The 27,942-nt window shown below is 39.8% G+C and overlaps 1 protein-coding gene across 1 annotated transcript in view; it reads right to left on the bottom strand.

Moving 5' to 3' along the window:
* CTTNBP2NL (CTTNBP2 N-terminal like) overlaps positions 1 to 27,942 on the bottom strand; it is a 133,255-nt gene that overhangs the window by 51,066 nt on the left and 54,247 nt on the right. Inside the window, exon 2 of the mRNA XM_089668319.1 lies at positions 16,167 to 16,274. Within this exon, the coding sequence (XP_089524445.1) occupies positions 16,167 to 16,265 (99 nt within the window). The 5' untranslated portion in view covers positions 16,266 to 16,274. The remainder of the gene's footprint in view (positions 1 to 16,166; positions 16,275 to 27,942) is intronic.

Genomic DNA, 27,942 nt, shown 5'->3' with positions numbered 1-27,942 from the left:
TTAGCTTGCTCTCCACTGTACAGATTTAACAATTTATTGCAGCTTTGGAATGGGGAGTAAATCAAAAGAGCTTTTGTTAACTACACACACACACACACACACACACACACACACAAACAAACACTTTCTACAGCCTTTTTGCAACATTAAAAACATTTCCAAAAATTGCTGCTTTCCAGAAAGATCAGTGTTGATCATGAAAAAAAAAAAACCCACAAAAAAAGAAAAAAAAAAACACTGAAGTTTAATCTGCCTATATTCTGCCTTCCCCGAAGTTTAAGATGGATGGAGCTAAAAATGGCTGCCCTGGCAGCTTAATATATATTCTAAGCATGGGCCCTCATTTTTTGGACAAAACAATATCAGCTCATGAAAACTTGCATCTTGGAATTCCTTTACCGACATTTGCTGAGAAGTTGCTTTTGTTCCATAAATATGAACAGGGAAGGAAACCACCAGAGGTCCTGGAAATGGGAGCTGCCCATACTTCTGTACTATCTAAGAATGACAGGAAATCACTGCAAAGAAAAGAATCTGCAGAGTACTTTCATAAGCTCTGGGAAATATTAAGCAAGGCTATGCTTAAATTGAAAGTAAAAATTCTTACCCCCGCACTACAAAGGTTAAATGCCCATTTAGCTCTAGGGGGGGCAGGAAAAGCAGATTTATTTACCAGATTCTCTGTTTCCACAGCAGCTGGTGCTCTCTTATGCTTCAAATGGAGGACTGTTCCTTGGTGTCCTCACATCCAATGCAGGGTTAGGGACCCTGCTTTGGTCTTGATGACATCAGAGGACCTGCTACCACCAGAGTATGACAGAGAAGATATTGCAGAGCATGGTATAGCAGTGTGGACAGAGCCTGGGGGAGCGAAGGATCAGGTACGCAAAACATTTTTTCTTGTTCACGTAGACCTAAACCCTAACAGGCATTTTTACTTTCCCTAGAGTTCAGCGATAAACTTAGTTCAACTAAGCAGCTATTGGTTCAGACTGGATTCTTCTTCAACTAAAACTGCTTGTTTAATAAATCACTGTAATGCTGTTTTAGATGATAGGGTTCATGTCACTATTAACCTGTAGTAGGTTTAACATAAAGATTGCCCTTAAAGTTCCCTTGACTGGTAGCGGTGCCACAACCATAAAAAGAAATTATGCTTTTATGATTGTTATTTCTCGGTCTTAGCAGGGTAAGCCCAGAGATACATAGGTCATATTACAAGGCATAGGTGGTGATGATGATCCCCCTACATTACTACAAGGAGAAGACCTAGAGACCCAAGAGAGTGGTACATTATTCCAAGCGCTTTGTTGAGAATTATTTCCCTTATGAGTACAGCTCTTTACACACAGTGATAATTCTAGTTTGTAAGTACGGTAATCTCTTCGATTGTAAGTTCCAAGGAGCAGGGACCTCCTAACCCTCTTGTATTGAACAGTATTGTTGCTGTATTGTCTCCCTTTATATTGTAAAGCGCTGAGAAAACTGTTGCTGCTATATAAATCCTGTATAATAACAACAACTCCTGCTCATGGTATGCAGGTCTTGCACGTTTCCTGCTGTATACTTTTCACTCAGGAGAGGCAGCTTGGTAAATGACAGTATCAAGAAAGAAAAAAATGCCATCCAAAATGATACGATAACCATATCATTAATAGTATCTCCGACTCACTTAAATAAAGTGTGGATTTTAAACCTACAAATACTGGAATACAAAAAATGGCAGTTGACTAGTGCAGAGCCGCCCGAAAATGGTAAATAAATCCCATGCGGAGTAATATATTACTAAAAAAGTAAATGCAATATTGTATTTATTTGATCACTTAGATCAGTGGTCGGCAAGCCGCGGCTCGCGAGCCACATGCGGCTCTTTACCCACTCTAATGCGGCTCTTCTGTGTGCCGGGCGCCTGCTCCCCTCCCTCCTCTCGGTCGGCCGCTCCCCTGCCTCCTCTCGGTTGGCAGCCCCAAAAGTCCGCGCGGACCTTTTAATCCGGCCCGCGGATGTGGCTGTCAGGATGTGTGTAGGCGGGGCAGCGTGCCGAACGTGAGGGGAGGGGAGCTAGGCTCCTCTCACAGTCCGCCCTGAAGACCCGAACGGCGCGGGAAGACAGCGAGAGGAACGCAAAAGGTAAGTGAATTGACACGGGGGACTTGGCTTACTAGAAGGGGGGGGGGAATAGTACTGTGGGGGATGAAATACTATATGAGGGATGAAATACTATATGAGGGGATGAATTACTATATGAGGGGATGAATTACTATATGAGGGATGAAATACTATATGAGGGATGAAATACTATATGAGGGGATGAAATACTATATGGGGGGATGAAATACTATATGAGGGATGAAATACTATATGAGGGGATGAAATACTATATGGGGGGATGAAATACTATATGAGGGGATGAAATACTATATGAGGGGATGAAATACTATATGAGGGATGAAATACTATATGAGGGATGAAATACTATATGAGGGGATGAAATACTATATGGGGGGATGAAATACTATATGAGGGGATGAAATACTATATGAGGGGATGAAATACTATATGGGGGGATGAAATACTATATGAGGGATGAAATACTATATGAGGGATGAATTACTATATGAGGGATGAATTACTATATGAGGGATGAAATACTTTATGAGGGATGAAATACTATATGAGGGATGAAATACTATATGAGGGATGAAATACTATATGAGGGATGAATTACTATATGAGGGATGAAATACTTTATGAGGGATGAAATACTATATGAGGGATGAAATACTATATGAGGGGATGAATTACTATATGGGGGGATGAAATACTATATGAGGGATGAAATACTATATGAGGGGATGAAATACTATATGGGGGGATGAAATACTATATGAGGGATGAAATACTATATGAGGGGATGAAATACTATATGGGGGGATGAAATACTATATGAGGGATGAAATACTATATGGGGGGATGAAATACTATATGAGGGGATGAAATACTATATGAGGGATGAAATACTATATGGGGGGATGAAATACTATATGGGGGGATGAAATACTATATGAGGGATGAAATACTATATGGGGGGATGAAATACTATATGAGGGATGAAATACTATATGGGGGGATGAATTACTATATGGGGGGATGAAATACTATATGAGGGATGAAATACTATATGAGGGATGAAATACTATATGGGGGGATGAATTACTATATGAGGGATGAAATACTATATGGGGGGATGAAATACTATATGGGGGGATGAAATACTATATGGGGGGATGAATTACTATATGAGGGATGAAATACTATATGGGGGGATGAAATACTATATGGGGGGATGAAATACTATATGGGGGGATGAAATACTATATGAGGGATGAAATACTATATGAGGGATGAATTACTATATGGGGGATGAAATACTATATGAGGGATGAAATACTATATGAGGGATGAAATACTATATGGGGGATGAAATACTATACGGGGGATGAAATACTATACGGGGGATGAATTGCTATGGGGGATGAATTACTATATGGGGGATGAATTACTATGGGGGATGAATTACTATATGGGGGATGAATTACTATATGGAGGATGAATTACTATATGGGGGATGAATTACTATGGGGGATGAATTACTATGGGGGATGAATTACGATGGGGGATGAATTACTATATGGGGGATGAATTACACTATGGGGGATGAATTACACTATGGGGGATGAATTACACTATGGGGGATGAATTACTATGGGGGATGAATTACTATATGGGAGATGTATTTTCAGTTTTAAAATGTGGCTCTCAAAATAAATTTCAATCATGGTTTTGGCGAGATTTGGCTCAGTTGAAAAAAAAGGTTGCCCACCACTGACTTAGATCATGAAGAAAGGTTGACATTGACAGAGTGAACATGTTGCAATCATAATAAAATCAAATAATTAAAATAAAGAACCGTTTGGTGTCTTCAAAAACAGCTGTATGGGTAAAAATGATCAATATGAGGCAATGGGGTTTCCATTCTGTATTCATCTGCAGTAAATGACAGTATCATTTGAGATAAAAGCAGCCATCCAAATCACATCCTGCCCATTGTCTTGAGGGAGGGATACTAACTTAAACAGGTTAAAGAGAATGGAACCTACACAGAAACTTCTTAAGAAAAAAGCGCAACAAACAACACAAAACATACACACAATGACAACATAGGATAAACAATGGTCTTCAATGTAATTTTGTTAAGGCAAAATAAAATGGGGCATGTGTATTATCAGATGTAATACTAGCAAGTGTTTTTACTTACTTTATGCCTTAGAAACCGAATAGAACCACCTTGTCTACACAATCATGTGTCTTTATCTGTACTTTATTTTACAGTGAAATGTCACATTCTTTTCTAAAATAAAAGTCTTCAGAAATATAGTTCAGTGCAGGAAGAGGCAATGTTCGCTGGGTGATATTTATCTAAAGCTCTGCTCCACCCACACATCATCTTCAAAGTCAAAATCACCTATTAAAATCAATCAATGGCCTGTGCCTGCTACCCAGTAAACAATGTAACACTGATGAAAATCATAAAGCCACGTAGTTTGAAGTACACCTGTCTTGAGAATTATGGGGCTGCCGTTTCTAGCTGCCTTTTTGGAAATGCTAGTTGTCTGGCTGTCTCCAGCTTTAAATACATAAGCCACATTTCTGACAATGTCTCATGTTACATCAAACATGGTCACATTCCACAGTATCCTGCCTTCACCCATTTTCCTGAATTGTGGGGTTCTCTGCACACACCCGTTTGCATCTAGGGGCAATCATCTGTCCTTAACTTTATTCTCCAAGTATTATAACATGCAGACAGCTGTGAAAAGATGTGACCACAGTTAGCCGGTCATTTGTACAGGCTTCACGGCAACATCTGTTCACACACACCTGTGATTCTTGCCATAGGAATTGGCTTTATGCCCTTAAAACACATGTGAACGATGCCTTAGTACTTTAATCTTTGAGATTAAGAACAATTAACCAAGTGCGGAAAACTGTTAACCTTGCCAGAAATGCAGTGCCTTTGTCACTTCCTGCGAGATTGACTAGAAGCAAAAACAATGTTATGTTATCTTTCTTGTGTAAACCACCCACCACCCTCCAGAATGGAGATGGACAAAGACAGACACCTTTGAATTTCAATCTGGATGGCAAGCACATCTCCTTCAACAAATAAGGTGGAGGAGTGAGAGTAACCATCAAGGGACAAGAGGTAGTTTGTTATTCATGTGAGTGTACTACTTTTTATCAATAGGACTATGATCTGGTTACTCTTAACATATCTATTGTGGGAGGAGAGCCAACTGATGAGCAAAAAAGATCCCACTCAGCAGGAAACCATCCCATCCATATTTGTTCCAATTAAAGGGACACGGGCTTTACATGACCTCACTTAATGGTTTGGTCATATATTTGAGGTGAGAGCACAACCGGTGGGGGGGCACAAATTTTAATGTGAATTTCACACAGGAGGTGAATTAAGAAGCACAGAATGTATAGATTTTACATGAACAGAAGAATTTTGAATTATATATGGAGTATTTTGTTATCTACAGTGGATTTATGTCATTTGGGCACATATACATGTATTTATGATTTATTGGTAACAGTGGAGCACGGCACAATTTGGTATTTATAATTAATTAGGCACATTTGTATGAGTATGTGATAGGTGCAGGTGATCTAATTTGTAAATTTGTATTTTTGGTTTGGCACTTAGCAATTGCTATAGCAGCTCACAAGTCTTGATTATAAATACATAATTGGAGGCCACGGGACTAATCTGACAGAACAGTGTAATCTCACACATGAGCAGTGGGGAGCCAACTGTAAAATAGCAGCAAGTCATAGCTGGCTCTCACAGCCAAGATGACAGCACTAGGGTATCGAAGACCTATAAAGAAGTGGCATGGGTAAAGAAAGAGCAGGATTCCTGGGCTGGTGTTTCTTTAAGTTCTGGATTCAATGGTCAAAACCCCTTTAAACTCAAGTCAACAAAACCTATGTTTATTTATATGCTTAATCCAGCCAAACACTAAATAATCCAAGCTTAATTTGCTGTTTTGAGAAGGTTATAGATACATTACTAATAATGTGTTCAACCTTTAAGTTTATATTACAGTGAAATAATTAATGTCATTTACATGCATACAAGATAGGAAATTGGCACGTTGAACAGGACTGCTTGATACAGTTCCCAACGGGATAGGACTAATGGAGATTTTGGTAGCTAGCTGCTGGGCGCAGAGAAAATGAGCCTAATCATACAGTATTTGGAGTGGGCTGCGAGCCATAGCTGTGTGAATGGCTTTCTTTGCCTGCAAATGTCATTGCAGTTAGTATAAAGAGAGGCCTTTATGATACTAGGCATAGTAAACAGGAAGAGAACCAGGGAGAAAGGGGCCTGAGAGAGTTCAATCAAAGACCTAAATTGAAAGGAGTACATTAACAAATTTATATAACTGTTTTGAGCTAGGAAACCGTTATTTAAATACTTTTATTACCAGTGGAATAGTTTAATTTATATTTAAAAGACAATACTTACATAACATAAGAAATAGTAAAACTAGATACCAGGAAGGAGGGTTTCTACTATGGCTGAATGAAAAATGAGGATATAGTTTTGAAACAAATTTCCAATATAATTTTTTTGTGTAATACCAAAGTGATAAACTAGTGTATGTCTATATTTCACTACTTCTACTACAACTCACTGAACTTCTTCAAAGTTGGTATAATGTAATAAAGTAGTACAATTGTTTATAGGTGTCAATCAAGTTATACAACACAGGAAATCCTAAGCGTCACTCTTGAGTTTTGCTGCTTCTGACTCATCTTTTTTCTTTTATATGGGTGTATAAAACTTAAATAGCTTACTTCAGATCATGCCATGTTATTTCATTGTAGCAGAGGTAAAGACCCTTTTAGGCATTGTAAAATACAGATTTTTTTTTTGTCTGATCAACAGCTGATTTGATCATTGTAACACCGTGTGACACAACAACTTTTGCTTTTTAGTTTTACACCCAGGGCCGGTCAACTGCCCCTAGCCGCAGTAACTGCTGAATGTGTGGATACATGTGAACAACGGTGAACAGCTATCAGACTGTATGTCACTGCTTTGTACAGGCTGAGTGGCCCCAGCTGTTTGGACATGCCAGCGAATTCAGCCGCAGGAATATGCAGGTTCTTGCAGCAGGAATCCACTGACAGTCCTATCTGTAAAATGTGAATGCGGCCATAGTACTTTCATTTTGTGAAAGTACAGAAAAATACCTGGTGATTCTCACAGAAATTCAGTATTCCTGTAATTTCATGTGCACTGCAATGAAATCTGCTATGTAATGGACAGAAGTAAGGCTAGGTTCACATCGATACGGCTCTGCGAGCACGGCAGCCCATTCATTTGAATGTTAAAACATTAACTTTTTATTAATCTTATTAATCTTAGTATGTATGGTGTATTATGTAATATACAATTATGAAAAGGTATTATTTAAACATACTGTAATTACATTCCTACAAGTCAGCAAACAAGCATACTAAGAATACAAGCAGAGTGATAGCCCCTACTAAATTATTAGGGAGATTTGGGTCCTTAGGCTTAAATCTACATTGAACTTCTGCACAGAAAAGTCTAAACTACTAGGACAGAAAGGCCACATTTGGCAGTTTTGCATGGAAAAGGCAGACAAAGGCACCTCAGTTTTGCTAAACTGGCCTTTGTGGCTTTCCCTGGTGTTATTTCACTTCTGCTGCCGGCCACAACTCCAGATGCTGATGAAATCACTGCCTAGCACACTAAATGCTTCCTATTCTGTGGCTGATTCAGTCTAATCCGTCCTCCTCCTTGGCCTGTGTAGGGGGAGTTAATAAAAAAAAATAAATGCAGAAGCAAATTAACTGTTACACCACTGTAAAATGTGTATATGCATCCGGTTGTAGCTGAAGAATAAAGCACTGATTTAGCATATGCCAATTTCATGAATTGTACCTACCACTGTACATACACAAACACATTTTATATATACATACAAAAATTATCTATCAGCTCTACTTGAATATCACTCTTCTCACCAAACTGGCATATGCAGAATGCTGTCAGGTGCACTTGAGGTGCTTCTAAATTATTCCTGAGAGCTTTTGAGAAAATTAAACATTTTGAGTAAATTAAAAATTATTAAACATCTACAGGCATGCCAAAATGTACATGTACAGTGAAATAAGGGATTCAGGTCTGTCCCAGTATGCATGATCTAAACTCTGTGCCCGGGCCTAGGAGCACATATAAGCAGATGTCCTAGTAGCAAGTGGACATTTTCTGGCCATCATGGCAATTTATTGACCCTTGTCATTTGGGGTACTAGGATAATATTAACTTTTACAAATTTGATTTAAAAAATTCAATTAAAATTGAGAAAGACAGGAAAACTTACCTGAATTACAGTCTGTTAAACGTTTAGAAAAGGGGTCTCCAAACATTCTAAACAAAGGGCCAGATTACTGTGCTTCAGACTTTAGGGGTCCAGGCCATGGCCAGTAGCAGTAGAAAATGTTCTGGCATCAGTGGTAAATAATGTTCATCTTTAGTAATCAGTCAGTGGGAATAGTGCTCCATCATTGATGTCAGTGGAAGGAATAGTGCCCCATAGTTGGTGTCAGTATAAGGATTAATGCCCCATAGTTGGTGTCAGTGGGGGGAATAGTGTACCATCATTGATGTCAGTGAGGGGGTATAGTGCCACATTGTTGGTTTCAGTGCAGGAATTTTTACCCCATTTTTGCTGTCAGTGTGAGAAATAGTGCCTTGTATCACTGACCCAGTTTGGAGACCACCGCTTTAGAATCTGCTAAATATCAAGCTTGGTGCTTAAAAAAAAAAAAAACCAGACAAACCTCACATTAGGTACCGTATTTTTCGCCGTATAAGACGCACCTGACCATAAGACGCACCTAGGTTTTAGAGGCAGAAAACAGGAAAAAAAAATCTGAACTAATGGACTGCAGACACAGTACAGGAGATGACCAGAGACTGCGGACAGCACAGGGATGACCAGAGACTGCGGACAGCACAGGGATGACCAGAGACTGCGGACAGCACAGGGATGACCAGAGACTGCGGACAGCACAGGGATGACCAGAGACTGCGGACAGCACAGGGATGACCAGAGACTGCGGACAGTACAGATGACTGCTGACCTTTGGGGAGGTAGGGAGCAGGTACCTGAATTTGACAGGTACCCGCTCTTACTTCCGCAGAGTTTTTGTTTGATCTTACCTGTTCCTCGATCCAGCCGCGCGCTGTCTTCCCGGCTTCTGTAATGGCGCTCGGCATGACAGCCGGGTGCCCAGTGCGCATGAGCGAGAAGCACTTGCGCTTTGTGATTGGTCTGGCGGCTTCTGGGATCTGTCATGTGTCCCAGGTACCGCCTTACCATTCACAAAAAGCACCGCTTCTTGCGCATGCGCACTTGGCACCCGGCTGTCATGCCCAGTGCCCACACTACAGAAGCTGGGAAGACAGCACGCTGCTGGATAGAGGAACAGGTAAGGTCCCGCTGCAGAGCTGAGCGGCCGGCCCGGTATTCTGACACGGCCGCGGTGGAAATACCGGACCGGCCGCTCCATATTCGCCTTATAAGACGCACTGACATTTCCCCCCCAGTTTTGGGGAAGAAAAAGTGCGTCTTATATGGCGAAAAATACGGTATATATATTTATGATATACATACCAATATTAAAGTGGTTGTAAAGGCCCAAAGTTTTTTACCTTCATGCATTCTATGCATGAAGGTAAAAAAAACCCTTCTGTGTGCAGCATCCCCTCTAGCTCTCACCAACACTCACCTAAGCCCTCTATCGATCCAGAGATGTGCACTGGAGTCTCGAGTACCCCGGGAGTGCATGTTCGGGTGCCCCCATAGCAAGCTTCTTGCTGTGGGGGCACCCGACAGGAGGGAAGGGCAGGAGTGGTGGAGGGGGACCCGAGAAAAGGAGGATTAGGATTGCTCTGTGCAAAACCAATGCACACAGTAAGTATAGACATGTTTGTTATTTAATAAAAAAAAATGTAAGCCTTTAAAAAAGAGGAAGTTCTGCTCCTCCTCTTCCTTGCCACCCCCGCTATATTTGGCACATTTTTTTGGGGGGATAGCGGATATCTAGTTTTGACAGGTACCCACTGCCACTTCTGCTCAGATCGCCTAGAAGATCCAAGCGGAAGTTCTCCTCCTCCCCTCCCTGTCCACATCCTTCTGGGACATGCAACTGGTATATGAAGGCTGTGGGACCATTCATGGCTCGTGCATGCACAGTAGGTGGCCGGCTGTGAAGCTGCAAAGAGTCACAGATGGCTGCCCATAGTTAACATGCCAGCACCAGGTACCTTAAGACCAATGAAGAAGTGTCTCGGGTGAGGATGGCTCTGGATCCCTGGATAGGTGAGCGTCTCTTTATTGAAAGTCAGCAGCTACAGTTTTGTAGCTGTTGACTTTTTTTCCAAAAAGAACCACTTTAAATAGACCTTGTATGTAAAAGCCACACTATGTGGTTAATGTGGCAAAACAGCTCCACAGAGCAGACTGTCAGCATTTCAAACGGGTGTTTTTTTTCTTAAAGCATTGTACACTTTTAAATGTTTTTGTAGGTTTAAACTAGATATTAGTACAGTTATACTCCCTGTGCAGTTTGTTTGCCTTGACTTGTAATATTAGGCTCACGTGTTGCAGCTGCAGTTTGTAGTGTGAAAGCTGATGGATGTCCATGTATTTATGCAACCAGCTTGCCCCTAATCACTAAGAGGACAGGTAACTTCTTGTTCTAGGTCACACAGTGTCCAATCTATGCCTCGCGATTTCCTCTGTGTTGCATCGCAAATGTTGGAATGCAAGTGAAACATCTTTTCCCTTCACTGCTCTACATGTTTTTGTCTTTCAGATCCAATTACTATTCAGCTCTCAATTGCAGAACACTAGGCTGGGATCCAGGGGTTCTAGTATATGTGTTTTCTTCACTTGAAATGTTAGTTCTTAGACTATAGAGGTTATGCATTAACTTATGCAGTGCCATGTGACATACCTTGTGCTTGAACACAAACAGAAGTCTGTGTATACAGGGAAACAAATGACACCATGAATTTACATTATCAATGCACATCATATGCAGGTGAAACACAGAAGCTGCAGGTAGGACATTTTAAAATGCCTTCAAGTGCATGTTAGGGCAAAACAAAAATTAAAAAAACAAAACAAAAACACACACATATGCAGTACATGTCTGCAATACATGCACAACTATGTTTCATCCATTTAAAAACTGAGAGTACAGAATACCCTGTTGATCTGGCAGAAATGCACCACATTTTAGAGTGAACCATGGCACAAAGATAACACAGAAATTGTGCACAAGACAGTACTGAATTTTTTGAAGTGTTACTAAACCCACAACAGTAAAATCAGTCTGTATATGCAGTAAGGCAAGCTTGTTATACTCACTGTGGAACCCAAGGGGTTAATCCTCCACATTATGTAAACAGGCTGTTTGATCCTGGCGTCTCTGATCTTCCCCTTCTTCCACAGTTCCCAATCCATTTGCTGATAGTATAGAGCCCTAGGTCCTAGGAGACACACTGCACAGGCTCAGCTTAGTGTGTATCGCTAGAGTGTTTTTTTTTTAGGGTGCTTGGAACGGGCACAGGGCCAATTAGCACAGTCCAGACAGTGTCAGGAGTTATGCAGCCTCATTGGACAGTCAGAGGAGAATAAACTCCTCTTACAGGATTAACCAGTACTCAGCCGGACACTGACAGAAGTCACAAGACTGCTATATACAGCTGATGAGAAAAGGTATTTAGCAGTTTATAGTTAATAGAATAATTGCATTTCATGTTCTGTGTACTGTGGGAGACCAGATATAGTGAATGCAGGGTCCTGGGTTTAGTAACACTTTACAATAAACTCCCTAAACACTATACAATAAAACAGAGGTGATAATTTCATACATTTGAAAGTCTATGTGGAAGCCACACTGCCCTCTCTGTAAAGGCCTCTTTGTAAAGTGTGGTCCCTAACTCTAACCTAACAAGCTGGTCCCTAAATCTGAATATCTGACCAGATCAACAGGTATTTTTTGCATTTACACAAATATAGCAAATACTTTCAATGGTTGATTTAAAAGACCAAAAGGGAACAAAAAGGGAAGTCCACTTTAGGTTTACATATACTTTAGGCTAGGCCAGAAAACTGGTATATTCAGCAGCACAAACAGCAATGCGCACCGTTCTAGAAATTGTGGCACCAAGCAGAAATCATCACTCATTGACCTGAATACAGGAAATCTGGTTATGCACTTCCATTTTTTAAGATCAATTTTACTTTACTCTATAGCTAAAAACTGAACACAGTATTTGTTTAGTACAGTATAATGCATGAGGCCTCTCAGCTTAATGCATGTTCATGAGATCACAACTTGCTCTTTCCACCTGTCAGTATATTAGAATTCAGGACTCCCAACTGTTCCAAAGGACTTTCTCCCTCTCCCAATCTAAGTGCTGCTGTACAAGGGATTACAAAAGGCGAAAATCAGGTTAAATTTAGTTGCATGCCTCTTTATTATAAGGTTGGAGTTCAAATGGATTTAGTGACTGAAAACAAATGTAACCAAGCAATATAAGAAACAAAAAAAAAATCTCTAATCTTGTATTGTAATATCATAAGTTATATTTGTCTGCAAATCAAACAATTGTAATAAAATGTAATCAGGCAATGGTAAACTTACTGTATAGGAACTTGAAATATTTCCAAATACCAAATTTAAAAACAAGTAATTTAGAGCCTTAGGAGTGAATACGATCGATATTCAGCAAGCAGCAGCTGAAGAAATGGTCTGGGCAGAAACTGTTAAGGCTCCCTGTGACCAATCGTAACACAGGACAAAAACAAACTCCGTTTCTAACAAGTGGATTTAAATATTTACTGTACTGAGCCCTTATTAAGGCATTTAAATCAGCTCAGAGGTTTAATCTTGGCACACAAGCCTTACTGCGTACTGCTAAAGAGCTCAGACCTTGGCTGCAATTCTGCAAATCGCCCAACTTGGGAAGTCAAATCCTTGAACATCATGCAGAGAACATGTGGACAGGTCATCCTCAAAAGGAAGTAAACTAAAAGAGAAAAATTAGAGATACACATTTCAGATCTTAAAGCTGCAGATTCAGCTAATCCAGATGGAAACCTACCAACTACACTTAATTCAGCAAGTTAGCTTCTGCAACAATCACTTCATTTTGATAGAAAATGTTTTGAAGTGTGGAAATAATACAGGATATCTAGTCATTGGAAGGGGAAATGCATTTTAAACTGGAAGGACAGTAAGCAATGTGACAGCATTATTCACTGAAAGAGGTCACACGGAACAGCACTACAGCTTGCATGATAGGATGAGTAAGAGAAATGACAGATCAAGGCCAGCTTAGTGTCCTGTCACAAAATCAGGAAACACAGTCATAAAGGAACTGAGCAAGGAATGCACAGATCCACCCAGTTCTGTCTGTTTGAAGAAAACAAAGGAGAGATCTTCAATGCAAAGTTATTTTCTCAAATCCACAACAATGAGAAACTAAATAAAATAGAAGTGGGTCTTTTCTTGTAGCAGTGAGTGGATCTACTGTCAGATTTGGTGCAACTGAACTGGGACCAAGCAGGCTTTAAAAAATAAAAAAAAAGGAGTCAATTTTTTAATAATGTTCTATAATGTTACAAGGTATGATCCTGACTCAAACTTTACTCTCCAGGGACATGTTTAGGATCTCTAGTAAACAACGCAATGGCATAAAAAAACAAAAAAAACCCAAAAAACTACACCATCAGAAGCTATTTGTTGTTACGCGCAGATCTGATCACTTGCCAGAAAACCTCTAACTTGGGCAAAATCTTTTCTTCTTCTAAGGAGGAAAGACGATGGAAAAGGCAAGGTAAAAGGAAGAGAGGACATTTATGTCTTACATTATTTATTTATTTCAGGTACTTATATAGTACTGTCAGTTTACGCAGCACTTTACACATATATAGTGTACATTCACATCAGTCCCTGACCCTCAAGGGGCGTACAATCTAAGGTTCACACATACACATACTAGGGCCAATTTAGACAGGAGCCAATTAACCTACCAGCATGTCTTTGGAGTGTGGGAGGAAACCGAAATGCATGGAGGAAATCCACGCAGGCACAGGGAGAACATGCAAACTCCAGGCAGCTGGTGCCATGGCTAGGATTCGAACCAACAACCCTAGTACTGCCAGGCGGAAGTGCTAACCATTTAGCCACTGTGCTGCCCATTATGAAGGATTCCTGGCATGTATAAGAATGAGAAGAGCTCTCAATATATATTGCTTACACTGAGGAATTTGTCTACGCTAAAACTAATGTGCTTTGTTTAATTCCTTCCCCAGCTATAGAAAATGTAGCTTTCCCTGCAATGTTCACCTTGTCTCCAACGCTGGGCCCTGCAGAACCTCCGCTCCACCACAGGTCCTCTTCTGAGTTTACGGACAGTCAGCATCATTCAACTCACTTACTGTGAGCCCAGGCTGTCTCAGACACCCCCTGGTGGTGCATCAACATGCTGGACATGCCAGGCTTACAATTCCATACAGCAGAGAATGGAGCTAACCTAATATTAGTGCTGACAACCTTTACTGCAGGGATAAAAGGAAAACCCAAAGACACTAGGGGGTTGATTTACTAAAACTGGGGAGTGCAAAAGCTGGTGCAGCTCTGCACAGAAACCAATCAGCGAACGGGTTTTTTTTTTTTTTATCAAAGCTTAATTGAACAAGCTGAAGTTAGAATCAGATTGGCTTCCATGTACGGCTGCACCAGATTTTGTACTCTCCTGTTTTAATACATCAACCAAAAAACACGAGGAACAAAAAATGTGCGTGTTCACAAAATTCTGGAGATTCTCTGGGCCCAAAAATGTATATTTACTCACAAGCTCAGCTGAAAACTACAAAACATATTCTTCCTCTGTGTAGGTTCTCTACTCACAACATTCACTTTCTGCATCAACCCAGCACACTGCACTGACCCCCCCCCCCCAAATCATTTACATTCCAGAGAGGAAGGCTTCCTATGAAGGCAGAAATGTTTCAAATGTTTAGGCCACATACCAAATCCTTGGCCAGGTAACAAACCAAAGCTAGCAAAAGCGTCTGCAGAAAAAAAAAAAAAAAAAAGAAAAAAAAAAACTGCAATGGCTTCAACAACACTTTACAAACACAAGATAAATGTATAAAAATCATGCTCCATGACCGTATGTAAACGTTGTGGGAAGGGGTTCAAATATTAAATGGCTAGAGTTCTACTTTAGGATTGTGAAAGAAAAGGCCCACTTGTAATTTCCAATTTTGTTATAGCCTGTTGACGTGATTCACAACTGCTACCAGCGGTTATTTATACTTTATCTGTTAAAAATCAAACATCTATATGGATGACAGACACTTTGCTTTTTACTTAAGTTTTCCACAAATATTTCCACTACAGCAATAACAGTTCCTCAGCATTAAAAAACATGGTCTGCTTCTGTGGCAGCCCCCACCCCATTTACAAAATGTTGCAAAAATGACAGCAATAAAATAAAAGCATTAATAAATATTTCTCTTACTCCTGGGCTTCTGGTGATCTTGTCCAGACAAGAGTGAAAACAATGGATCTTCTTGCACAATCCTGGGAAAGCTGTGGATCCCAAACCCTGTAAAAATGATGCACGCCCACACTCTGCTGGAACATCTTCTTGCAAGTTCTAAAATCCCAAACTATTCCTAAATCCCACTGAGGGCAATTAGCAGTAGGAAGAAGGAAGCAGCCAGAACACAATGCAATCTTTTTATTATCATTGTAACAGTTTTTATAAAAGGGGTGGGGAGCTGTCACATAAGTGGATAGCAAAATGTTAAAACTGCAGAAGAAAAATGCAAATGGAAACTCATCTCCTTTAAAAGCAAATCCATAGCCTGAAGTGGTGAAGTGGGAGTCTTCATTTCTCTACCATTACTCTTCACTATCCAGTAATCTAAGGCAAATGATGCCAACACAACCAGTAACAAAAGGCTTACCTTTATGGCATCAATGACAAGGTCTCTTGCTTCTAGTTCCCCTTCTAGGATGCTCAGCAGTGTCAGCAATTCTGGCTTGCTGAGTTTTTCAAGATTCATTGTGTTCCCCTAAACAAAGGAAGCAGAAATGAGTTAGGCACCAAACATGTGGTTAGCTGATTGACAGTGAATTTGGGAACTGTAATATAGTGATATATAGGCATACAGTATATAAGAAAGAGGAACTCATATCTTACTAAGCCTTCTTTCACTGCAACACCTAGATTTCATCATAACCAAGGACTGCAATTACCAGTTTCACCTGCACTGCTGATGAAAGCAGGTACTGCACCATTGGCTCCATAATAGGACTATCAATGCACATAAAATACACTAAATGCACCAGGATAGAAGGGAGTGTGGTTGAATCCCCCACATCCCCCTTTGCAGCTATGCTCCTCTAGGAAAGCTTTCCACAACATTTTGGAGTTTGTCAATGGGAATCTGTTCCCATTCAACTAAAAGCATTTGTCAGACATTGATGTTGGAAGAGAAGACCTGGCTTGGCATAAATGCTATACTGAGACATTTATAAGACCAAATAGACAAGTTTTGAAACAGTCAGGTTGACTTAATAAAGGAGTAGAACTAAATTTCATTTTCCAAGGGAATTTTTACGCATCTTGGTAAATGAGGTGAAACAAAATATAAACATTCCCTTTACAAAGGATATTCAACCATAAAAAAAAAAAAAAAAGGAATTCAATCATCCAATCACGTGAAAGCAAAATTTCAATTTTTTTCACTTACACATGGACTATTCTTTGCAAAGTTTATTTTCCTGAGTTCATCTTATTCATTAGAAGTGAAAATTCACTTTCGAAGGTGAAAATGCTCCCCTTCTGGGGCTGCAGCTAAAGATTATTTTCATAATTAGTTAGCCGATTATGGTTTCAATTAGTTGGATACAAACCTCAAAAAAAAAAAAAAAAGTTTGGTGTATAATTTAGTATGTAAAGTTAAAAAAACAAAAGCCAAAAAAAGCACAATTTATTCTTGAATATCTACATGCAGTGGTAAATCTAAATAACCAGCTATATGGTTGGGGAACAAAATTATTAACTCACCCTGAGAATAACAGACAGATGAGATGTATATACTATTAGAGGTTGAATCTAGTACATATCAGACTCAAAAGATAAAAAAAAATATTTTAACTTTAAATAAACACTGTTTTGCAGATTTTCAGACAGGATTGTAATATGCACGACAGGCTCCCCAGTCATAGGAAGGTAACGTGACACAAGCTCCCTGTGCCTGCTGTCACTTATGATGGCCAAACACAAACACATTTTTCCTTTGAAAATTTTTATTTTAAGAATGTTTGTTCGATTTTCTAATCATTAGTGGGGTAAAATTGTCGCTCATTTTCGACCACAGTTAACGGGAAAATTTGAAGTAGCAGAATAGAAAAGTTTTGGATAGTGATTTTGATTTTGGATAGTGCATGTGGTTTTCATTCAGAAGTTACATTAATTTTCAAACTGAATGTTAAAAACAAATGAAAAATTTTCTGCCACTTGTTCATTCATTGAATATACAAAGCATAGTCATATGAATATTCACGTACAAAAATCGATAAATGTATGGCCAGCATAAGACATTTTATAGCAGCAACATGCTCTTTTATCATGAAGGGTGAGAAGAAAAAAAACAAAAAAACTACACTGCGACACAGAGACAGTAAGTAGTCGGGGAGTTTTGTACATCATAACAGTGTTACAGAAATGTATTTCTTCAGGATTTTGTTTTCCTCTGTGAATCACTATTCATCAATTCAGAACTATGAAAGAGCATAGCTAATTTGTTCCTATGGGCTAGTGAAGTCTGAACATTGATCTTTACCTTATGAAAAGGCATGACAGCTTATGCTTTTTATGTTATCAACTTGTTTACATTTTATTTTGCTTTCAGCCTTGGAGATAACACTCCTGATCTCTGTAATTTTCGGAGAACATAAATGACATACCTTCCATGTACAGTAAGATGCCGATGTACACCCTGTTTTGTTTATATATAATAATAGTTATATATTCACAGGGCTGATCATGTGAAGATAATGTAGGCATCTGCAGAATGTAGAATGCATTGTGGAATGGCCGTGTTTGGGTTGAATAAAAGTATTATTTAGGCTTGTTCAATGCATTTACAGGGAAAATAACACCACTAAGTCTAATCACAGTTCCTTCCCAAACTCTATGTGTTCTTTTACAAGGAGAATGTAATACCTGGCTTTCTGTGCTGGTGGTTTCTGACTACAATAGGGATTTTAGGTTTCACAGACCATCTCTTCCAGACTTTCACGTTCCAAGTTTAACAGGTCACCAGAAGAGACTGTATTCCAGTCCAGTGAAAAAAATATATATGTTAGAAGCTACAAAAACTGTAGATGCGGACTTAAAAAACAGCCTCTTACCTGGCTTATGATCCAGCAGCATGCTCACCGTAGCCGGAATCACCAGCCGTCCTGTGTCCCCGGCACCTTGAGTTTGGGCACCCAGCTGTGACAGCTTACAGCTTCACAACCGGGTCCCCACTGCGCATGCACGAGCAGCACTGAATGGGCCCGCGGTCTTCTGGGACCTGTCACGTGTCCCAGAAGACTGCAGGTGGGGAGAACTTCTGCTTCCAATCTCCTAGGCGGTTGCAGCAGAAGTGGGAGCAGGTACCTGTCAAAATCGGGTATCCTGCCCCCCCCCCCCAAAGGTGCCCAGGCGGACACAAGGCCTTAAAGCGGAACTTCCCAGTTTGGGTGTCATCTCTGTCTGCTACCTCGTTCAACTGCTATCAGCATGAATCACTTCTAAAAGAGTTTTCCTGACACCAAGAGAAAAATGGTGATGGGGAAGGCACAACCTGTGATTGATAGCCTCAACTTTTTTTCTGTGTGCTGTATGAAGGGGTGTGTGTCCATTTCCTCCAATCAGCTCATTTCATCATTTTCACAGAAATACCAGCTATATAGAATAGCTATACATACATTGAGCAAACCATACCTGGAGTTCCACTTTAAATGAAACGTTTCCTTATCATTCGGTTGGTTTTCCAAACAGAAAAAAAAAGGAGGGGGTTTATGTTCAGAAAACGGTGATCACCAAGTTGTCCCTCTTTCAGCTTGCAGATTAGGAGGCAAATATGACAAGTGATAATAAGCTTCAAAGGCTAAACTACATCAGTGTCTGCAATTTCAAACTGTTCACTTAGGACCATGGAATCCAGGCAGCAATCAAGTTATAAGTACTCACAATTAATTATGCACAGTTGTGCTATTAGGCATTACTAATCAGATACAAGTTCATTTGTAACTTACACCAAAAAGCTCATTGGTTTCAAGATTTGGTGACCTTCAGCTAGATTCCTTGATCATTGTCTCGTGATTCTAATTAGTTTAACTATTAAATCAGTATATTGAGATAATTTAAAAATCGGAGAGCCAATGGTTTTGTACCCATGAATGCATAGCATAGAACGTGTTGCATGCACAAGATGCACACCCAAGGCAGATAATTCAAACCTGAGAAGCTTGAGACTCTAGAGAGCATTAGAAGACACATTTATGTGGCTTGATTAATAAGCCTCATAACAGAGTATACGAACAATCATTTGAAATTCTCATCAGTACAAATTGATGATGTGATGAAAGAAATTCGAAAGTACTTAAAGAAAAACAAAAAAAAAAAACTTTCATATGTAAAAGTCCATTCATTCAAAAATTGAATACCACATTCACTGCTAGAAATTAATTTTCATCCAGTTCCTTTAAAGTTTTGAAAAGCAACCAAAGAACAACGCTAGTGTAAACTAGACCTAAAGCCTTAACAAGGAACATGCTGAAAGAAGGGGAGAACAAAGAGAAGAGCTGATAGCTTATTAGTGTGTTGCTGCTCCTTCACTGACCAATCACAGACCGCAGGTGGTCTCAGACATGGTACCTACTAAACACTTGACTTCCGGAAAATGCACCCTCCCCAATGACCATGCCATTTTTCAAGTGGTAGCTGCACAGTCATACAATGATGTACCCAAACGAAAATGGATGTCCTTTTGTTCACACCAATAGAGCTTCCTTTTGGTGGTATTTGATCACCAATGGTTTTTTTATTTTTTAAAAATGAAAAAAAGACAGAAATTTTGAAAAAAAAATATTTTTTTACTTTCGATAATAAAAAATATATAGTATACTCAAAGTTAGTCATAAATTTAGGCCAAAATGTATTCTGCTGCATGTGTTTGGTGAAAAAAAAAATCCCAACACATGTATATTAATTGGTTTAGTTAGAGAGTCAATAACTTTATATACTGGATTTTACTTTCTGACTGCCTATCACATTTCTTGATGTGCTAAAATGCCAGGGCAGTACAAAAAACCCCAAGAGACCCTTTTTTGGAAAGTAGACACCCCAAGGAATTTGCTGAGAAGCATGTTGAGTCTATGGAACATTGTTTTTTGCCATAAATTTTTGGAAAATGGCAATTTTTTTTTTACACAAAGTTGACATTTAAATGATATATTGCTCACGCATGCCATGGATATATGTGGAATAACACCCCAAAAGCACATTCTGCTACTTCTCCGGAGTATGGGGATACAACATGTGAGAGACCTTTTGGCAGCCTAGCCACATACACACCCCCAAAATCCAATGACCACCTCCAGTCTTTCAAAGGGCATTTTTCCTCATCCTCACATCCTCACTATCTATCACAGTTTCGGAGGCCCTAAAAAGCCAGGATAGTACAAACAACCCCCAAATGACTCCTTTTTAGAAAGCAGACAATCCAAGGAATTTAATAAGATGCATGTTAAGTATTATGCAGATATAATTTTTGTCACAGGGTTTTGAAAAAGAAAAAAAAAACAAAAAAAACACATTTTTGTTTTTAGTTTTCCAAAAATGTGTGGCAACAAAATGAGATCTGCAAAATACTCAAAATGTCTCTTAGCAAATATCTTGGAAGTGTCTACTTTCCAAAAAGGGGTCGGGGGTTGCTTTTAATATCCTGGCATTTCAGGGCAAACATTAGAAGCTTATGCCAGACATCACCCACCTTTCTAACCACTTGAAGACCAAACCTTTTCTGACACTTTTTGCTCACTTGAAAAAACAGTTTGAACCCCCAAACATTATATATTTTTTTAAAGCAGAGGCGCTAGAGAATAAAAAGATGGGTGTTGAAATCTTTTATGTCACGCAGAATTTGTGCAGCGATTTTTCAAATGCAAATTTTTTGAATTTTAATGCTCAAAAACATAATATATTGCTCAATTGTTTGATAAAACATAAAAGATGTTACACTGAGTAAATGGATACCAAACATGACATGCTTTAAAATTGTGCACTTCCGTGCAACGGTGACAAATTACGTATTTTTTTATATCCATAGGCGACGCTTTAAAAGCCTTTACAGGTCACCACTTTAGATTTACACAGGAGGTCTAGTGCTAGAATTACTCCGACATAGATCTGACATTCGCAGTGATATGAATGGTGCAATCTTGGTTTACATACTGCCATGGGACCACCACCTGCATTTGCCTTTGCGTGCGAGCATGGGGATGAGGGTGGGGTTTATTTAATTTTTTTTTTTTTTCGATCACTGTTATTGTTATCACAGGGAATGTAAATATCAGGCAGTGACAGGTCCTTTTTTTTTTTTTTTAAGAAATCTGGGGTCTATTAGACTCTAGATCTCTCCTCTGCCCCTAAAGGATCTGATCACACCAAAATCGGCGTGATCATAGGCTTTTCCAGTTTTGTGACAGATCTGTGACTGGTTCCAGCTGGTCACATGGTACAGAGAGCTGTGATTTGCCCCATGTGTCATGTGAGAGCTGTGGACCAATCACAGCTCTCCAGGAACAGAAACAAAGCTTTTATGAATCAGATTGATTCATAAAAGCTTTGTTATTATTGTCCTCACTGGGTCCCGATTACCGGGATTCTCATTACACTATGCCCAATGAACACAGGACAGATGCCTGCTTGGCAACAGACCAGCAACGTACGGTTCCTGTAGCGGCCACCCGTTCGCAGTACATTGCGGGCAGGTGGCCTGAAATTGGTTAATGTAAAGCAGAGGTTATGACATGCTCAGGCGCAACACAATGTAAAGAAAGGCCAGCAGAGGAGTAGGGGAATCCTGTTTGAGCATGGTGTAAGGCAACCATGCCCAGTGTGATAGTAGGGTTGCCACCTCATCCCTTTAAAACCGAACACATATTAATTACACAGGTTCTAAGGCTAATTTAATGCAGATAAGGGACTGAGTTTAATTACCACCTTAATCAGCCACATAACCTGTGTAATTAATATGTGTTGGGTTTAAAAGGATAAGGTGGCAATCCTGTGCAATTATGACCCAAGTACCAGTAGACACACAGTATATCCAAAATCCAGATTACACACACATTTGACTCATCACTAATGATAAGTCCTCAGGCGATATACCTGGCAATGGTATTGATCAGTCCTCAGGCCATCATGTGGTGTTCATTCCCTGGTCTAACGATTGTAAATCTTTGGCTGTAGTGATGGACATTTCTATGTTCAGTTCAAAGCCTTGGCAATGGTTCTAGCCAGTGCCCCAGGCATCCATTCTGTGGTCAGCGCAGGGTCAGACTTCACCCATGGATGGCTGCTGTTCTGTGACAAAACTGCTTTTCCATAGATACAGTACAGTGAGTGATCATGGCCACTCTGCGACAAAAAGTGTTACTGGCAGGTTCACCAGGCAAAAGTAAATGAAAACGTCTAAAAAGACCAACACTAATGCAGCCATTACATCTAAAAGGTAATCTGCACTGTACATGGACTACATTTTGGTCTGTTATGAATACCAATAAAAGTTATAACATTTATATAATTGTTTATTTTTTTTTGCAGATCCTGACCAGGTTGAATTTAATGACAAAAGCAAGGATAAGAGCTTACATGCATAAATACATGGTAACAAAGAGCTATTAAGACAAGCACAGATATCATATGTCCTACAGAGGACAGCAATACCCTGGGGTGTAATACTGATAATGGGTTGCAGTATGTATTCCAAAATTAGCTTTATGCTAATTACTCTTAATGAGTAATATAATTCACCACCTGCGACCAGAGGGTCTCCATTTAAACTAGGAAGGGGGGTACTTAGCAATCATTGATTTCAGGCATCGGATTTTAGTAGGAAAGATGACCTCAGGCTTTAGGCTAAAAAACATTAAACTTTGGGATCCCTAAATACAGATGCAAAAAATTCATTAGCCAATAATTCATGGGTAGTTGGCAGTACATTGTACATAATTCTTCTAGATACTCACACTGTATGCAGAGAAGCTGAAGCCAAAGCCAATTACAAATAGATTAGACTCAGTCACTGAAAAATAGAATTTTTCATTTCTGTATTCCATTCCTTTCAAAAGTCAACTGCTGGCACTGCTGTTGTAATGCATGTGCGCTGCCTTAGTGCAATGCATATAAAATGTACAGGGCCGAACGTTGTCACAACACAAATAAAACTGGAACCTAAAGATGAACTATTTTAATCAACCTAAAGATTTGCAGTTCTGTTCAGGTAGTCTTGTGATATACATTCCTCTATCACAATGCATAGCAATAGTGGTGCACCAAAATGAAAATTCTTGGAGCGAAACCGAAAATTCAGGATGTAATTGATCGAAAACTGTAATGGACAGTTTTAAAAAAAATGTTTTAAAATGTAAATGTATTATATTTGACTTTAATTAGCCACTAGCCTACAGGGCACTTATACCCCCTTCCTGCCCAGGACACATTTCCAGCTTTCAGCGCTGTTGCACTTTGAATGACAATTGCGCGGTCATGCAACACTGTACCCATATGAAATTTGTATCATTTTTTGTGACAGAGCTTTATTTTGGTGGTATTTAATCACCTCTGGGTTTTTTTTATTTTTTATTAAACCAAAAACCACTGAAAATTTTGGGGGAAAAAAAACAAAAAAAAAACATTTTTATAAAATTTTGTAAATAAGTGATTTTTCTCCTTCACTGATGTACGCTAATGAGGCTGCACTGATGGGCACTGATGAGGAGGCACTGGTAGGTGGCACTGATGGGCATTGACAGGCATCACTGATGGGCACTGAAAGGCAGCACTGATACATGACACTGATAGGCGGCACTGATACACACTGACACGTGGCACTGATTGGCAGCACTGACAGGCACTGATGGGTGACACTGAAAGGCGGGCTCAGATGGGCACTGATATGTGGCATTGATGTGGCATGGATGAGCAGTGAGAGCTGGCACTGATGGACACATCAGTGCCCTGATGATCAGTGTACATGTCTCCTCCGAGGAATGCCGATTACTGGCTCTCCTCTCCTCTGTCATCGTGACAGCTCGTGGGGAGAGAAATGCCAATAACCGGCATTTCCCTGTTTACATGTGATCAGCTGTGATTGGACACAGCTGATCACATGACCGAGCTGACATCTTTGGCTCTTTCCGTGGATCACTGATCACCGTGCTGCATGCTCCAGGAGCCACCCATGCACGGTTAGAATGGGAGGACATCATATGACGTCCTCCCAGAACGAGAGAACCACTTTGCGCCCATCATTTTACTATATGGCGGGCGGGATGCAGTTAAAATAATGAATTTAAATGAAAACAAAATGTATTTTCAGCAGCTTTGGGTAAATAGGCTGCTTTCACACTGAGCAGTTTTTGCAGCGCTTTTGCATAAAAAAAAAAAAAAAGGCACAGAAAAAGCTCAAGAAAAATGCACCCCTTTACATTCAATATATGTCTTCACACTGGTCCATTGCACTTCCATTGCGGTGTTAAACCACATTTTTTGGTGCAAATTTGGCAGGAAAAAAAAAACACCAAAAATGCACCTCCCCATTTAGTCCATTTAACATGATTTCCTATGGGACACGTTCACATCTATGCTCTTTTGAGCAGATGCGTTTTTGGAAAGGGTCAGGGACTTTTTTTTTTAAAATGCAAAACTTTGCATTTTTGGTTCAATGAACTTCAATGGAGAAAATGCAGAAAACACATGTAGTATGCTTTTGACACATTTTCAAGCATTTGCCATGTTTTCGCGCTTTTAATCTACCCAGAAACAAGTTGGCCAAATAAAAAAAAAACAAAATAAAAAAAAAACGTCAAATGTGTGCAAAAACGCAAAATGCACTGCAAAATGGACAAAACGCAAACTGCAATGGTGTGAACCAGGCCTCAATTGCATTTAAAATGCAGCAAAAATGGACTTCTTGCTTTTTTTTAATGAGTTTTGCGTTTTTGATATGCCCAACAAGCTGGTCAAAAAAACAAAAAACAACTAACATTCATAAACGCAAAACTATTTAAGAAAAATGTGTCAAAAACGCACATGCAAAAAAGGAAAAAAAAACTCAATGTAAAAAGCACTGCAAAAAAATGGACAAAACGCAAACTGCATTGGTGTGAACCAAGCCTCAACTGCATTGAAAACTCATCAACACACACACACACAAACAAACACACACACACACGTGTTGCATATTGATGTAGTTTTTTGAGTCACATGACCTATGAAAAAACGCACCCTAAACCTGGTAAAATCGCAAGTTTTCAGTGCCTTTTATAGGCACCTTTTTCCTATCGGCAAAATGGCGATAACACGATTTTCATGTTATTAATGATATATTGGATTGGTGCATCCCTACATAGTAACACAGATGCCGCCCCCCCCTCCCACCTAACTTCTGGTTTAGCATCATAACTCTATTCTACCTCTCTGCCTCCAGCCTGCTCATTACACAGGATTCTCTATCGTCATACTTCCAATTTAATATTTAAAGCGGACCTTCACTCGAACATGACAGTATTGTTTATCCTCCTTCCCACCCCTAACAGATTTGAAGTGTATTTTTTTTTATCTTCTCTTGGGGGGGGGGGCTTTTATAACAGATATACCCTTCCACTTGCTCAATTCTCAACAAGGAAAGAATGTTGCCTACTCGGGCGCGCCCCCCCCCCCAGTCTTCTGCAGACATGTAACAAATTCCAGGAGGCTGCAGGGCCAGTCCCACAGCGCTGCCATGCCTCGTGCATGCACAATGGGGAGCCAGCTTTGAAACATCAGGAAATCACAGGTGGTTCTCAAGGAATTGCCCCTGATGAAACCATGTGACCTGGTGACGTAACGCGTAGGGGAGGGGCTTTGACGTCACGGCACTTAAAGGCAACCACACAGCAAGTATATGGGAGTGTGGCAAACATACTAAGGATCATTCAAAATTGTACAAAAAGCGTTTATCTGTATATTATGTGAGTGCACTATATTTATTTAATAAATCTTTTAAAAAGAGGATAAGGCACTATATTTTCTTTTTAATTACATGGAATATATACACATGGAGGAAAAATTTTAAAGGAGTCAAGAGACCCCCTAGTGGGAACAGGGATAACGGCATCAATCCATCCACCTCCAGGAAAAAGATCTCTAGGAAACGGCGAGAACCCCTGCTGGAAAAAAGGAAAAACTCCATTAATCCATCCATCCATTTGGGATACAGGGATTTATCCATTTGTCCACCTCTGAGCCCAATTAAAAGGGACACAAGCTTGTATGACCTAACTTAACGGTTTGGTCATATACGTCAGGTGAGAGCACAACTGGTGAAGGAGCACAATATATATGAATTGGTGGGCTATATTTGTTTGATAATATATCATTAGAAGACACCATAGGATAAGGGATTGTTTGAAATTTGTTTCAGGATTTTTTTGAAGATATGCATGCAGCATTAGCGCGATTGCAATATCACGCCGTGGAAATTTATTAGGACTTAGTCACTTGATATTATTTGATTGCAATATTTTTATTTTTTTTGCTTTATTTTTGGGTGCAGGAGCCTGACAGGCAGATTCAAAAGAATACCATGGCACTCCACAGCGCCAAGGTAGTTCATTGATAACAAGCCGACAGCCGCTAGGGATGCTGGGACTTGTAGTTCTTTCACTCACAGAACACTTAAAAAAAAACAGCTAGTACGGGAAACTACTCCCCGTACTTCTGTGTGTGTGTGTGGGGGGGGGGGGAGCAGCTGCAGCATTGGGAACAGGTTACATATTCCATCCTAAAAATGGGTGAACTTGTCCTTTCAGATGGCAGCACCAGAGAGCAGTATCTCGGAGAAGAAGCGTTTGCAGAGAAGACAATGCAGGACTCTGAGTTGGTGTTTGTTTCTTAAAAGTCAGCAACTACAGTATTGAAACCAGGAAAATAAACACATTGGAATCTCCATCCTGACTATGCAAAATGACAGATGTGTGTGATTTAAAAGGACTGCCTGAACAGAGTTACAAATCCTTTGTCAGGCAAAGCAGTTCACATATATATTTCAACAGTGTATTTACAGTGCCACAAAGTGGCACATAATTGTGAAGTGGAAGGAAAATGATAAAATGGTTTTCAAACTTTTTTACAAATAAATATCTGAACAGTGTGGCGTGCATTTGTATTCAGCCCCCCTAAGTCAATACTTTGTAGAACCACCTTTCGCTGCAATTACAGATACAAGTCTTTTTGGGGATGTCCCACCTAGAGAGTGACATTTTTGTCCATTCTTCTTTGCAATGTAGCTCTTGAGAGCATCTGTGAACAGCAATTTTCAAGTATTGCCACAGATTCTCAATCGGATTTAAGTCTGGACTTTGACTGGGCCATTCTAACACATGAATATGCTTTGATCTAAACCAGTGGTCTCC

This window comes from Staurois parvus, unplaced genomic scaffold (assembly GCF_062004578.1).
Source record: "Staurois parvus isolate SC_StPar_1 unplaced genomic scaffold, SC_StPar_1.0 ptg000056l, whole genome shotgun sequence".
NCBI classification, from domain to species: domain Eukaryota; kingdom Metazoa; phylum Chordata; class Amphibia; order Anura; family Ranidae; genus Staurois; species Staurois parvus.
The sequence above is the reverse complement of the archived record's forward strand: the minus strand, read 5'-3'. Positions and strand labels throughout refer to the sequence as shown.